The following is a 15,697-nucleotide window of genomic DNA, read 5'->3' as shown; positions in this document are numbered from 1 at the left end:
GAGAGACATTTCACGAAGGAGGCAGCAGGAGGATGGGAACAGGGCAGGGACCAGTGGCAGTGGTACTGTTCCCAGTTTAGACCACTGGCATTTGCTTCTTCCACATGTGACGCCTTTCCCCACAACCTCCCCTCACCCTGCCTGGCTGCTAATGCCTCTCTTCCCTCACCTGCCGTGCCCCATTCCGTTCTGCTTCCTGTTGAGGTGCTCCCCTTCCATCTCTCTGAGCAGCTCCTGCCCAGCCAGCAAAGCCTCGCTTCCTTTCATCTGCTCTCCTCCCACTGTGGCTCTCCAGACATTAATCCTTCACACTGTACACGGCTGAGCACAAACAGTCCCCCCAAACACGAGGAGCAAACCCTTCCACCAGGAACACCCCCTGTTACTGTAACTGTGCCACTCAGGAATCAGAAACCAGCTGGAGAACTGCTGTCAGAGCAAACAGGGAACACACGGGGCACAAAGAACCAGGAATGCAAGGATGCTGCCATCAGTACCGTGTGGTTCCAGTATTTATCCAGCGGTGCTGTGGTTTACCCGTGACCAGTGTGAACACATGGCTGGAGCTGTGTTTTGTAATACACACACACACACACACACAACGTTTGCAGGCACGAGGTTACTTGGAACATTCTTTGTCTCGTTTTACCTAAAGGTAGAGGTCCGGGCTGATCTTTGTGCTGGGCTTCTTTTTCCTGCTCACCTTTCAGAACTGCTACAGCTTCAGCTGTTACTACTTGTACTATCCTCGCAGACACTTCTTCTGTGGCAGCAGCAAAGTCAGGAAAAAGAGAAAAAAAAAAAAAAAAAAAGAAAAAAAAAGAAAAGCATGCTAATCAGAACGGTGTTTTAAAATCATAAAGATTAGGTTAATCAATAAAAAACGGAGGCTGACTTAATCCATTTTTAAAAGGTAATCTTTTTTCCCTGAAATACAAGAAAATCAATTAAAAATAAAATAGAAGCACCAGATATTCCAAAGATCTCAGCGGGAAATGCTGAATATTTATAAAAATCAGGAGCCCAGCCTTTACAGCAAAATACACAAAGCATCATTATTAAATGTTCTTTCTGATAGGGACAATGTGCAGCAACTGCAAAATTTTAAGATGATCATTTATTAAATGTCTAGAAGAAATTCTGCTGCAGGTACTGTTTTGCAAACAGAGGTAGAATGGCCAGCTGAGTAATGGGATTTCTTGACATTTAATATATGAAGTGAGCCGCATTCTAACATGCACTTTGGATGCTTTTTCCTCCTCAACAGTTCACACTCAGCATGCATTAAAGGCACCTCCCAGACAGCCATGTACGCTGATGAGGGACTTGGAAAAGAAGGGCCAAGTAACATCTCTGTATGATCTCCAGCTCTGCCCGAGTGCTGGTTGAGAGTTGTTCCCAACGCAGTCACAGCTGAGCCCCAGGGAAGGCCACCAGCCCATCAGCTGCACTGCTGGGCACACACCTGAGAACAGAACAAAACCTCAGCGCTGCCCCAGCCCCCGCGTGGGCACAGAGGTTTGTAATGGCAGATGTCAATACGCCCGCTCCTGCCAGAGCCCCCATTAATCACCATCCCGGGGGGCAGCAATGAAAGCTCTCTGTTCACCCATTACTGTGTCCTTCAGACAAGGACTGGCCAGGAAGGGCAAGTATATTTAAATCAATGCCCTATATGTAACTTCACAGCAACCATGCTGACAAGGGACGCTGTCCATTAGATTAATTGTGAATTCTTTTCACAGCTAGTACTCTTACAGATTTCCTTTGTACTTTTAATGTAAAGTTATTCCTCTTTGTTTGTCATTTAGAAAAGCTCATTTTTTTTCCTCCCCACAAAAAACCACAGATGTGAGTTACCTGAATTTCACAGCCACGTTTGTCTAAAACCAAAGTGCTCGGTTAATCTTTCTTTTGACCAAACTATTTAATGAGATATTAAAAATCCCCACCCACTGGCAAAGAACATTCCTAATTGTTGGTATTTATATCTTACAACTCACTTCCCTCCTGACTGGTCACCTGGAGGGCAGTGACTGCAACAGTTCCAGCAACAGAGATAGTTGAATATGTCAGAACTAACAAACAATGAAAAAAATAAGCTGATTTGAAAAAACTGTTAACCCCAAAATATATGAATATAAACTTGCCAAGGATAAATTCAGACTAGAAATCCAAAGATGCTGCTTTCCCACTGTCAGTGGTACGAAGTGCTGGCAACCTTCAACACAGGAGGAAACAAATTAACTGGCTTTTAGATGGGGCTTGATACATTTAGGAAAGAGACTACATATGATATACCTGCCCACTACCAGTAGGAGACTGCAAACAGCAGCTCTAGTTCTCTGTTCTTCCATTCAACAACATGCCCCCAGTACAAGATCAACCTCCCCTCTGTGGTTAAGCAGATCAAATGGAGCACCATAACCCCATACATCAAGTCACTCATGTGGCCAGTCCTACTGACCCAAGAACAGGGATATTGATTTAAAGCCCAGCAATCTTCCCAGCTGCCTTTCCAAGGCCTGCACCTCATTTTGGGGCTTTTTTGAATTTCTCCTGCTTCCACAGCTGCTGGATGCTGGGGAAGCTTCTTGGTTCCTTCCTCTTGTGAGAAACACAGAACAGAGACACTTCCCAGGCCCTCCCAGACTCTCACATGGTGCTGCTGTTGCAGAGCAGCGGACTGGACACAAATCTGGAATCTTTACAGGCCCTGACAGCTCCCTGTGTTCTGAGGCACGAACAGCCTGCGAAGAACAAGGGAAAATCCGGAGAACAAACCTGCGGCTTGGCCTATCCTCTTCCTGCAGCACGTTGTGTCCTCCCCACGCCAACCACGGTGTGCTGCAGCACCCTGCACGGGTGGGACACAAACTGCTTTTCCATAAAGTATCCTGTGATGCCTGACACATCCCTGTTCAGACGCTGCTTTTTCAGAGCAGGAAAAAGCGTCACCCCGACAGCTTTGGTGAGCCCGGAGAACAACTCAGAGCTTTGCAGAGTCCCACAGCTCCAGGACACCCCGCACCAATTCCTGCCACCACTTTACACCGGGAGGACGTGACACATGACCCTCCTGTCAAAATCTCCGTGAAGCTGTTAATGACAACACCACCGACAAAAGCAACATCATCAAGTCTATACTGTTAGCTCAGATGAACAAATCAAGACTCAACTGTTAAGAGAATAAATTTTTTAAGCTTATTTTTACACGAAAAATTTAAGAAAAAGCTCCGATTAATTTCTGATACAGAATATGCAAATGTGTACCAGATTTAGTGCCCTTGAGCATATCCAAAGGAAACTCACTTGGTCAACTGCTTTCCATCAGCCAAGCTACTGCAACCCTTCTCCTAGCAAGGTAAGGCAGATTCCTATTAAAAATGATCTCTTTTGTTACAGAATTTTTACTTCCCATCCAGCCTGGTTCTCTGGTGCAACTGAGCTCTCCAAGGCTGGAACACAGCTCCCACCATCTCAGCTCTCTTCCTGATTTAATTTCCTTGGGACAAAGACAATGTTCCACAGGGAGATATGTCTGGGGGTGAAAGGTTGCCTCCTAAAAAATGGAAATTTCAATTTCATGCTACGCAAAATAAGTAAATAAAAATACAAATGGCCTCTGGGTTTGTGCTTTATTTTTGTTTGGTTTGTTTTGTTTGGCAGGGTTTTTTTTTAATCGAGAAAGGCTTATGAACACTCTGCTGATGGATATTTTGGGTGACACAGGAGGCACGGGCAGTTCACCAGAAGAGCAGTGCTTTTCCTATACATGGCTGCTGCAAAAGGACAGACATTTCTGTACTAATGGACACTATAAATAGCAGATCCAATGGGTAAGTCAAATCCTCACAGGGCAGCTATTGAGACTTTTCATAGTTTCCTCATGGTTCAGTTAAAGTTCAAGGAAGCCTAATGATACAGAACAAAAAAAAAAAAAAAGAAAAAAGAAAAAAGAGACTTCGTCAGCCTGGATGCCAGGCAAATTCTTCACAGCCTAAAAGCTCTGGATTCATTAGACACAGTTTTCCTTGTAAATATTTTTTTTCCTTCTTTTCCTTTTTCCCCTTTTCCTTCTTTTTCCCCGCTTTCCATCTGATTCTACTTTGTGCAACAGAAATGGCACTAACATATTAAAACTAACACCAAATAGATGTATTTCTTAAAGGCACAAGAACCTCAGGTTCATGTTATACTGCAGCAGAACAAAGAAGTGCAACATGCCTTTCCTTTGCATTTTGCAGAGAGTAAAAAGCTGCTCCTTTTTAGCAGGATGTCATCTGCTTGTGATACAGGACACAGACAGAGCTTCCAAGTCTGATTTCAAGGAATGCAGTACCCAAAAGTACAGGTAGTCCTTGGATGTGATGTCCCTAATGGAGAGGAGACATTGTGAAAGACCCTCAGCATGAGCTCTCCAAAGCCCCTTGACAGGACGAGGCCAGAAGCTGACACAGAGGGACTGTGCCTCTGCTGCTCCCTTGAAGGTTGTCACTTCAGACCAAGCTCCGACAGGGCTGTGGGGTCAGCTCTGCCCAGCTGCTGCCAGTGCCATGACTGCTCCCTGGCAGGAACAGAGGACTCTGCCCTGCTGAGAGGGTACTACACTAATTTAAAACCAAAGTTAAAACTCAAACAAGTAAGCACTCTGTGCTCCTGGTTTTGGAAGTAGGTCCAATTCTTCTATAAACCCCAGCCCCCAAAATACCAAATAAGCAGCTCTGGAATCTCCCTGCCCCACAGGTAACTCAGGGACATAAACTCTTTCAGAGCACTGGGATGCACAGGGCACGCTGAACCAGCTCCTGCTGGTATGGGGAGCTGCAGCCTTTCCTCTTGGCTGGGTTTAGAAGGCCTGCTGCGTCCAAAGGCTGCTCCCCTCCTCACAAGCAAATTCCAGCTGTCCAATCCTCACCCCAGCTGCTCTGGCATTGCCATTTAACCTGCAGTAGGCATCATACAGACACTCCTCCAGACACCTGAGCTTCCCTTCACTGACAGAGACTCAAGCAGGGGCAGCTGAATGAGGTTATAGCATGGCTAGAGCAGAGCACGGGATCTGGGATCAGATCCTGCACAAGGCTAAGATGTCATTTCAAATCCCTCCTTCATTTGTTATTGATGCTGCTGCAGTTGTCAATGGACTGCAGATGTCTCCACTGGCACCTGAATCCATTACCTACAGTACTTTCATTTCCTAGGAAACTTTTCCAGTCCATTAACTCTGCTAACGGACAGGTCTACCAGCCCCGGAGACAGATTAACAGATGGCAGCAAGAGTCTTTTAAAAAAAGTGTCTGAGCTTTCACCAAATATCTCCAGAAAAAAAAAAAAAACAGGCAACTATAAAGGCAAGAACAAAAACCAGATCTGTGACACACCTCTGCAGTGATGTGTGGTGTCTGTTCCTTTGTGCCCTTTAAATGGTTTTCCTTCAGCCTCTGGCAGTTCTTCCTCTTTCTCTTCCAAACTACCATGACCTCAGGCTCCATGAAGAAGCTGAGTTTCTTAGGAATACCACTTCCTAGGTCAACCTCCTTGGGCTCAGCTGTTTGCCTCTGACAACCCTCATCCAGCAGTACCTTTTATCTTCTCTCTCTTCCCTACCCCTCTATGCAATGCTTTATGATTATTTTAAGGACTGTTTTTGAGAGGAGACACTGCCTACGGGCAGGGCTCACAGCATCTCCCTGCCTTGCAGGTACCTGACCTGGCCCTGCCACGAGGATCCTGCTGGCAGAGGAACCAGGGCTGGTACAGCTCACCCTGGGAAACAGCCTGCTCGTCACCCCAGCTAACAGTGCCAGTGATTTCTCAGGCCACAATTGCTTCAGTCAGAGCAGAGTTTGTCCCCCCAGCTCTTCCTCTCCTTCCATGGCTGTGGCTGCCTGTGTTTCATTACTGCCATTCAGCCAGATCGCTCAGCCCTCCTATCCACCACTTCTCCCCACTTGGGAACCCATTTCACAGCAACAGGGACAGCTCCTCCTAAAAGGAAAAAGCATTTCACATCCTCCCAGTTTCACCAGGATGCTCTTCCCAGCATCACCACCCCCTCTTTCTGGCAACACCTTTTTCTGATGCCACTACAGTGGTAGCAGACCTTGAGTTTGCCATGGCCATGGAAGGTGCCATCTGGTCTCTGTAAAGGAGAACTCATCTAAGCCATAAACAAAGTTTATGCCATGCTGGAACTGCACAGCACAACAAATGCTCCAGGAGAAAACCAAAGGGAAGGGATGATAGGAAGGAGGCACAGAAAGGAGGAAACTGAAAATTGTGTCAAAACTTCTCATGGATTCTCATAGACACCTACCAAGAAAATTAAAAGTCAGCTTGGATAAACCAAAGGGTAATTAGTGCTCCTGGAGCACTGAGGCTAAAGCAGGGTTTGAAGAAAGTTGCAATCAGGGGGAAAGGATAAAATAATATGTTTCATTAATTTTGCTACATCTTAGGGAAGGAACACAGGCAGAGCACAGCAACAGGATTAGCTACATGTGTGCTCGTAGAATTGGGAAAACAAAGCAATTTCAGTCAAAATGTGCCTGTCAAAATCCTCAGTGGGGTGCAGAGCAGTTTCCAAGGTAACCAGCACTAATTGTTGGCACAGTGGAAGCCAGTCAACAACAAAAGCACAGAGCAACCTGCACTGCTTAGGGAGGCAAAACACCCCACATATTCCTGCAGAAAGGAAAGATACAAAGCCGCTATTTGCTATCTTTGACAATCTGAAAAGCAAACAGGACCTATGGATTTTTTTCCCCCGGGGTACTGCAATTCCAAGTGCAACAAGGCTATAAACCAAATAGCTATTCGATTTGTTTAGAGGCATTAGCTAGTCCCCTAAGGACAGGCCCTGAATTCACGCTCAGCTCTCCTGGAAGCTGGTGGATCACTTGTTTCAGTCGAGACTGCTGAAACGTTGGGGTAAAAGACCCAGGTGTCACCCAGTGATATTTGAGGAGGAAAAAACAAAGATACAGGCTGGACTTAATCACTGGGATAATGACAATTGTTAAGTCCTGCCTTTTTGCACTTGGATTAAAAGAGAAACACACAACAGCAATCAAAGCAGTATGAGTAAGTTATATAAACCCCAAATAATGCCAACAGATTAGTGCTTGTGACTGAAGAAAAAAGCAGTAACATAGCTTTACAGAATTCAAATATTTGCTTTCAAATGGCTTTTGTGAGTGTAAATATTTTGCTGTAAGTAGGTCCTTGATCTGGATGTTGGCAATAGCAATTGGCAGGAGGTATGAAGGCAAATAATAGGAACATCAGCTTTTAAATTAAATGCAACCACAACACAACTGACAAGTATCATTTCCCTAATAAACTCGTTGACTTTAAGCTACTGCAGCATCAATGAGATTAATTTAATCACCAGGATTCACCAGCTAACCAACAGAACAGGTCAGAAAAGGCTTGTGTTTTGGGAAAGAAAGAACTTTGACTGAATCCCCAAGGTATAAACATTCAGATTACCTCAAGGGAAGGACGTACTGCAGTCACCATGTGAGAAGAGCATGAATAGGTGAGCTACCACTGAGTGCCTGACACAGCAGTTTCACACCCTGGTGAGCCGCACAGCAAAGAGCTTAGGCCTCTGTGTTTTGGGGTACTTCAGGTATTTGAAAGTCTCTCCTACGTTCTCCTTAACCTCTAGATTGTTAAGCTGAACCACCATTATCCAGCCCCTAAAAAGACCTTGGAGGTCTTTTCCAACCTCAGTGATTCTACGATTCTTACGCTGTCTGCATTACAGCAGAGTAAATCTGGTGCACAACTGGTGTCAGACTGGCTGTGCTCTGGTACAAACAGGAGGCTGGAGGGTGCCTCTGCAGTGCCCCCTGGGCTGTTGTGCAGCGCTTGGGGAAGCTCGGGCTGCCTGTCCTTGGATTGCTCCCACACGTTCTGCGTGTGACTGAGCGACACTGCCCTGACTGCATCTTCCTGATCACCTTCTTCATCGAGAGAGTTGGTCACACAGTCCAAATCTCCAGTGGCAAAATCCAAAGCGACTCATGCTAGGAGCCATTAAGAAAGCTCCCGTGAGTCCCCTCCTGTGGCTCCCCAGCACGTTCATTAGGCAGTGGCCTGTGCCATGCTGTCTGGCAGCTGGAGAACAAAACACCAAGGGATCAGTTCCCTCCCCAGCCCCGCCCTGAAAGATGTAAGTCTGTTAAAAAGGAGTCATACAAATGTCAGAACAATAAAGCAGCGCTTTAAAAATGAGCCCTCATTACTGCAAATACTTGCTCTCTGTGCGTCCCCTGAGTCACATCTTCTTAAGGCTATTGCCTGGAACAAAATATTTACTGTCAGCATTTCCCAGCCAAGTCAGAGGTGGGAAAAGCTATCCGTTCTGTTTTGTCTGATGCATGGGCAACTCAATTTAGAGGTAGCACGCAATATTGAAGCAGACAACACCAGACTCTCAGCCAGGGCAATGCAGTGAGGTCCCACTGCCTTTCCTAGGACTTGATATCAGCTCAAAACATCAGCTGCACATATAAAGCAGCTCTATCTTTTCCTAAAATATGAATTCCCTAGGACTCATGCAGAAAAAACAAAAAATTATTTTGGTTTCACAACAAAGAACCACATATTTAATCCTTTGTGAGTAAATATATGTAATGGGTAACTCATTTTAACTCACTTTTAAATTAGTATTTATTTTTAACTTAAGTACAAGTTAACATTTTAAACAGTCTTTTAAGAACCTCTGTAGAAGTCAGTGGAGCTTCAGCCACCTACAACAGGAGGTGACGTCCCTTAAAATTAATTTTTAGCTCCTTCTGAGATTGTATTAAACACTTATAATTTTTTTCAACGCAGTGTTTTCTGTGATCTTTTTTAAAAAAATTCAAAGCATGCTATATAAACTGCTGGATTTAAGTTTAGAATTAACATTAAGCTGTGCACACACTGTGTGGGATTTAGTTGTGCCCAGCCAGGAGGACTGAAACTCACGCTGTCAATGCCAACAGAATGCCGGTTTAACCTGTCAGGGGATATTTAACACACACAAAACACAGCAATGCTGTGCCCTGTTCACCTTCAGGCTCAGCTGCCGGCCCAGCTCTGCAATGCAGAAGCAGCTGCGTGGCTCATTTCCTCCAGCCCCACCCAGCCCCTGTACCAAGGCAGGTGTGATTCTCCTGCCATCCGAGGATGTGTTGTGCACTTCCAAGAGAGTGTGTGCAACGACTCCACAGAGAGGAAGAGCAGAGCAGGTACAAATTAATTCACTCCCACAGGGGCTGTGGCATGGAGAGATGTCCAGAGCAGTTCTCAGCCAAGCTCAGCAGTTCTGCCATCTCTCCCTCTCTCTTCTAGCACTGCCCCAGCTAAAAGGAACCTTGTCTCTGACTAGGACTCACCCCTGAATGCCCACACAGCCTGCTACCATCCACTGCCTGCCCACCCTTGGACACCCACAGCTCACACCTCTACTTGTGCAATGCGATCAGGAAAACGATACGAAGGAGAGAGATGTGAGAGACGCACACAAAAGCCCTCAGTGCGTCTTTTGTGCCCACCCATGCACTGGCAGAGGTTGCCCAGAGAAGCTGTGGCTGCCCCATCCGTGGCAGTGTTCAAGGCCAGGTTGGATGGAGCTCTGAGCAACCTGGGAATAGTGAAAGGTATCTCTGCCCACACAGGGGGTTCAGAACTAGATGATCTTTAAGGTCTGTTCTGTAACTCTGTGATCTTCTGAACTACCTCTTCCACTTCTTCTGACAGAGTTGTCTTCTCTGGGCATTTAAACACCTGCAATCTTCTGCAGTCCCAGTGGTGGGGTCGTCTGGGTGCTGTGGTGAGAGCTGAGACGAGAGTTGGAGGTCACTGCAGCCACCAAGAGAGCTGCATCCAGAACCAGAGCTCCCAAGTGTACTCAAAATGAGGACCAGCTGTGGAAATTCCAGGTCACAGAGGAGCTACATTGGATGGCTGAGATAAAGCTGAGAGTAGATATGAAGAACAAAAGAAAAAAAGCTAGAGACAACGTAAGTGAGAAAAGAGGAAGAGAAGGAAGAGCTGACAGAGCAATTGGTGAGAAGGACAATATATTCTTAAATAGAGAGAAAGAATGACAGGGAAAGGGAAGAGAAAGCAATTCATGGACAGGAACAGCTAAGGATTATTCTCCTTTACAGCTCACCACCAACCTGTGCAGCCTGTACTACCCTAGATGTGGCACATACTCTGAATTTGGGGTAAAAAGCAAGTCACAGATAATCCTTTTCCCTGTTCTGATATTTGGTGCAAAGCTGTGGATGAAAACACTTTGAGTACATCAGTAAGACTGTCATATCTATGCAGCACTGGTCGCATGGGCAGAGGACCTGACTGCAAATCAGTTTTATCCCAAGTGCCATAGGCTATATAGGTTGCTGGGAGCTGTACCAAATTGATCATATATCACTTTGAATTAGTTTCAAGGAAAGAAACAGGAACAAAAAGTGAAATACCTGGGGTTTATTTTCACCTCCCAAAATATACAGTGCCTCCAAGGGAGACTGATTTCCATGAACTATTCAATCTACTCAGTCCTGAGTGAAAATGATTCTCTGTGAAGAAGCTAACAGGTTTTCCTGCCCTGAAGCTAATGATATCTCATGGTTATTTTCCATATATTGCATGCAGCTAAAACTAAAGTTTTGAACAGGTGTTTTCCACACGAAGCAGGAAATCACTCCCATGATCTAACGTACCCAGCTGGGGTGCTTGGAGTTTCCTGTGCTTTTTGCATGCCACGATGAACGCCTCAGTACTAACAAAACCCCAAAAAAAACCAAAACTGCACTTCTAAATCATCACTTCAGAGGAGGTTTTCCAAGCACCACTGACTCTGTTCTGTAGTCAGTCTATAGAAAAAGTAAATGCTTTGCACAGCATATCTCAAGGAACAAACAATAGTGTAAATAACAGCACAAAGACCTCTCACTTTGAGTCTTGCCTTTGAATTTCCAGATCAGCTTTTGGTAAGGACAAGCACTGGATCATCAGGGCTCATCTGCCAGCTAATGCCAGCCATTTTATGCTGATTCCCATCCCTTCAGCTGGCAAAGGCAAGAAAATCTGTATTAATTATCATTATAAGGTCTGTTAATCTACCAGTAGCAACTCCACAAAATGAAAAACCCAAACCAAAACACCAGCACATGCCAAGTTTTGCTGTCCTTACCCAAGATACAAATACAGCAAGAGAAGAGATGATTTTTTTTCTCTATGTTGTAACCTCATAGACTAAAACACCAGGAAAGATAGAGCTCTCCCTTGCTTCCTTCTAACACTGCCTTTGAGTTTCACTCAAATTAAAACCCAGATTGCCTTTGCTTTCCAATCTTAATACAGAGTAGCTCATCAGGGTGAGTCAAACCAAGAAATTTGCATATATATCTCTCATACTTGTATTTTGCACAGAAAATATGCCCCAAAGTAATATTTCTTTTCCGTTTCCATGAAAGCTGTGCCTCAGTGAGGACTGTGGAGTGAGGTCTCCAGGAGAAAGTGCTTCCAGTCTCTTCCCTGTCTCCCTTAACCTTGAGAAGCAAATGCTAGAGGAAAGGAGGAAAAAAATTAAATCCTCCTTTCCTTTGTCAGCCAGCCTGGCTGTGGCTCAGAGCCGTCACAGGGAGCCTGTGCGCTCCTGAATGCTAAACAGGCTCCCAGGCTACATACTTTCCCTCAGTGGAGATTAATAAGAGATCTCGCTCCGTGTGGGGCCACGTTGGCATGGCAACGGGGAAAAAAGGAATCAGCAATGCCTGGCACTCCTTGCAGGAGCAGCAGACTTTGTGTGACTCTCGTTTTTGTGAGCTATGTGACGGTACCCACCTCCTCTCCTCCAGAGGCTAAACCCGTGCCCAGTGAGGAAGGGCCTGTGTCCAGCCCATGTGGTGGCAGGACCTGCCCCCATCACATGGACCTGGGGACACCTCGTGCCGGGCTAACCTGTCCTTAGCCAAGGAATGCCCACACCTGAGCTTCTGCAATGGGAAAAGCAGAGGAAGGGATCCGTGAAGCACAGGGATGACCAGGTTAATGACCACACCTCCAGGCACAGGGAAAGGGGCCTGGAAATTTGGCCTGGGAATTACCCACCAGCATATCCCAGGCTGTCACCTAAGAACCTGCTGCTTCTCTTTCAAGGTGACTTTAGAGGAGAAGTTGCCATTTCAGCTCTGCGTGAAACAAGAGCAGCTGTGTGCCTGTAAAAAAAGGCTCTGTTGTTTAGCAATGAACCTTCCTCCTAATCTTCCTGCCCCCGGATCAAAACTGGAAAGGAAGATTATATGCTGGCACAGTCCCCAGCAATACTACCTTCCAGCTGCACTCACAGAGACCTCTGCCCAGGGCCAGATACTGCCCAGTGCTCCTGCACGTCCTTTATGTTGCCATCCTGGGGGTGGAGATCATGACGACTTCCCTGTAGACGTGACAGGGATGAACCATTGAAGTGCTTTGTCTCCACCTCTCTGCAAGGGGCAGAGCTGAGCCCAGCCCTGCACAGGGCCATGCCACCTGTCCGTGGCTGCCACAGCCCTCCTGGCTGACCTGGCTAAGTCTGTTCACACCCAGGTGCCGTCTCTCCCGGTTGCTACAAGTCCTGTCTAGTTTACGTAATTCATAAATGCACAAGTTGCCTCCTACCACACACCACACATTGAGAAGAACTTCAGCACAACAGGCCACAAATTAGAACGTGGCCTCCGGACACAACTGCCCCACCAGTCACTCATTTGGTACCAGTGATGGAGGGTCAAGATCTGAACAGCAAAGTCTGCTTTTACAGCCCCCATAAGAGCAGGCAGCCAAACGTGGATGGCAAGAAAGGGGGACAGAGGCAAGCAGACAACAGGGAGACAAAGCTGAAAATTTAACATCCAGGATGCATTCTGTGTTTGACAGGATACTCATCCTTCAGCAGCAATAGCTATCCTGGCTACACCAGCCCCCCAAGAATGGCTGCAGGTGTTTTCAAAAGGCAACTTTGATAAATGGTGCTCCTGGAGTACGATCTGAATCACTGGTGTGGTTGGAACAACATGTTATGAAAGCCATTTCCTTCATAGCCCAGCCTCACTGCATTCTGAGGTTGTCATCAATTACATTTTCTGGGAACACTGATGGCACCAAGCGAACGCTGGTTGCCAGGCCAACACACTCTCACTTCTTAAGCAAGCACAGCTGCTTGTGCAATTCCCTCTCATGATGCTCATTTGTAACAAAAAAACACCAAAGTGAATCAAAACACCAGGGAGCCCAAAGGAAAGAGCTAGTTGAGGCCTTCTCTCGGCCAGATGCAGTGCTGATGTGGTGATACAGGAGCTCACTGCAGTGATGTTACTGCACCTGCTCGGAGACACGGCTTTCCAGTGAATCTGAACAACACACTCCTGGGGGAGCTCCGGGATAAGAGAGACTGATGTTCTCTGCCTGTCTCACTCCCAGACATGGGAGTCAACAACACCTGCTCACTTGGGTCATCTCACACCACTCCCTTTCAGGCAATGATTTTTGCGTGTTTGCTCTGCCCAAAAGTGTGTCAGACCCTCTAGCTCCCACCAATACTTTTCAATTACTGATTTCTGAAGTCCCAAGAAGAGGTGGGAGGGCAGAGCCAGCCCCTCAGAGAGGTTATGGTTGGACAAAACATGTTGTCTTACTGGATTTAGTGATTAACAGGGCCAGGCACAGAAAAACCCACAGAGATTGGTCTCTACAGCAGTTACCAAATACTTTAGAGTCAGGAAGAACATAACTGAGGGTAGGGGACGTACGATGGAATTTCTGTGCCTTGATTCCCAGTTCTCTGCAGAAGGACAACTGAGAAGGACCTCTATAGCGAGCTTAACAGAGAATGGTAAAATCCCAACATTTTCCAGAAGTGCTCCAGAGGCTTTCCAGCCTCCACCTATGCTGTCTTCAGCAACATAATTTGAATATGTCTGTAATATTCCAGTCCTGTGTCCCAGAAAATGACACTTGTACTACACTTCACACAGAGAAGAAAAGTTTCAGAAGCCCGGTATGTTCATCTGTATCTAAATTGGCAGAATGATGGTGCACAGTAATTACTGTCACATTTCCTGGGCTAAGAGAGGGAGATCAAAATGCCTAATTAACAGCTTCTTTCCTATGGGAGGCATCAATGACATGGTAAGATGCCTTCCCTTAGCTCTGTAAAATAAATAATAGAAACAGGACAAACCCACCAGTCACAGTCAGCTCTGAATGTCAATGATTTTGCATCCTTCTGTGCATTTTGTCTGCATTGCTCAAAACATGTGGCTTGCTGAAAATGCACATCTGACAACAAGGTTGGAAATCTCCTTTTGGAAAAAGGCATTCAGGGAGCTTGTGGGGGGGGCTCTGGTAATTCTAGGAGTGTTGGGCAGCAGCAGGACAGTCAGTGTGAACAGCCAAATGAAAAGGAAATTACTGACAAAGAAGTCCTGTTAAAAAGAAAGACTAAAAAGGTCTTTGTACAATAAAGGCCTGTTTGTATGTTTACTGGCAGTGCCATCAGAGTACTATTGCTTGTATGGAAGGAGAAAGAAAGGAAAATGACATGTCACTAGAGGGGGAACAAACAATTAGCACTCCATGAGACCAGGCCACGAGTCAGTGCAGTTCAGCCTGGAGAGGCTGTCATGTTTGCTGACCCCAGTGCTGCAATCCTGCTCCACTACAGCTGCAGGCCCAGTCCTGGAGGGGCTGAGGGCCCTGAGCTGCCACAACTACACACCACAGTGATCTTCTGACAGTGCAGGGTGTTGAGGGCTGTGAACAGGATCCTCTTTACCTGGACACTGGCTACTGCAATGCAAGGCTATGGGATACAGACTGTTGCCTTGACTCACAGCCAGGTGGCTGAAACAAGCACAATCCCTACCTTCAACATGGTTTTTTTCCATAGTCAACCTAAAGGGACTCCCTGCCTGTGCTCAAGCATTACTGGCTATGCCAGGGAAGTCTTTCAGGCTGGCATTCCCCACAGCTTATTGAAATATGGTTATTTAAAGAGTAGTTGGTCACAGGTATAAATTTATGTCCATTTAGTCCATCTAAACAGAGCCTAAAACAACAGGCTGAATTAAAATAAATTACATTCGAAGTTGAAATGTGATTTGTCCCTTCCCACTTTTCTGTTTGATTGTTGCCTGTAGACTGTGCCATTCCTGATGACTGAATCCCTTCCTCTCTGGGGTAATATCTGCCATCATGTAAAAGCTGTATTGGCTCTGGATGAACAGATAAAACTGAACCTCTATTCTCATTACCTTTCTTCCAATTTTTCCCTGCCAGTTCCTGCCCCTGCTTTGCTTCCTCACAGCTTTCATCTTGCCAGCTCTCAGCCCTTCACCTCTCTCAGCTCTCCTGCTGATGACTATGTTCCCCCATATTCCTCAATCCCTGACTCCTCCCTCAGCTCAGTACTGCCAATTCTTCATTCCTTCTTCATAGGTCTAGGGCTCCCCCTCTTTCTGTTTCACTTACAGTCTAACACACACCAGCCACCAAAAATCCAAGCCTCTCTCATGGATCTATTACGGGATCTCACCCACCTTTGCTATGACTCGAGAGCCAGGAGCGCTCCACCTGCAGCTGCTCTGCTGTGTCAGGGAGCCTGCTACAGCTTTCCACAGCCTCTTTGCATCCCCCATACTTTGGGTAC

The 15,697-nt window shown here is 46.2% G+C and overlaps 1 protein-coding gene across 1 annotated transcript in view; it reads right to left on the bottom strand.

Annotated features, from left to right (window-relative positions):
- The window catches only part of MAP2 (microtubule associated protein 2), a 213,858-nt gene that overhangs the window by 51,904 nt on the left and 146,257 nt on the right, over nt 1-15,697 (bottom strand). The window contains 1 exon segment of the mRNA XM_050339292.1: nt 650-763. Coding sequence (XP_050195249.1) covers nt 650-763 — 114 coding nt within the window.

Source organism: Myiozetetes cayanensis, unplaced genomic scaffold (genome assembly GCF_022539395.1).
Source record: "Myiozetetes cayanensis isolate MyiCay16 unplaced genomic scaffold, myiCay2020 scf9, whole genome shotgun sequence".
Classification (NCBI taxonomy): domain Eukaryota; kingdom Metazoa; phylum Chordata; class Aves; order Passeriformes; family Tyrannidae; genus Myiozetetes; species Myiozetetes cayanensis.
The sequence above is the reverse complement of the archived record's forward strand: the minus strand, read 5'-3'. Positions and strand labels throughout refer to the sequence as shown.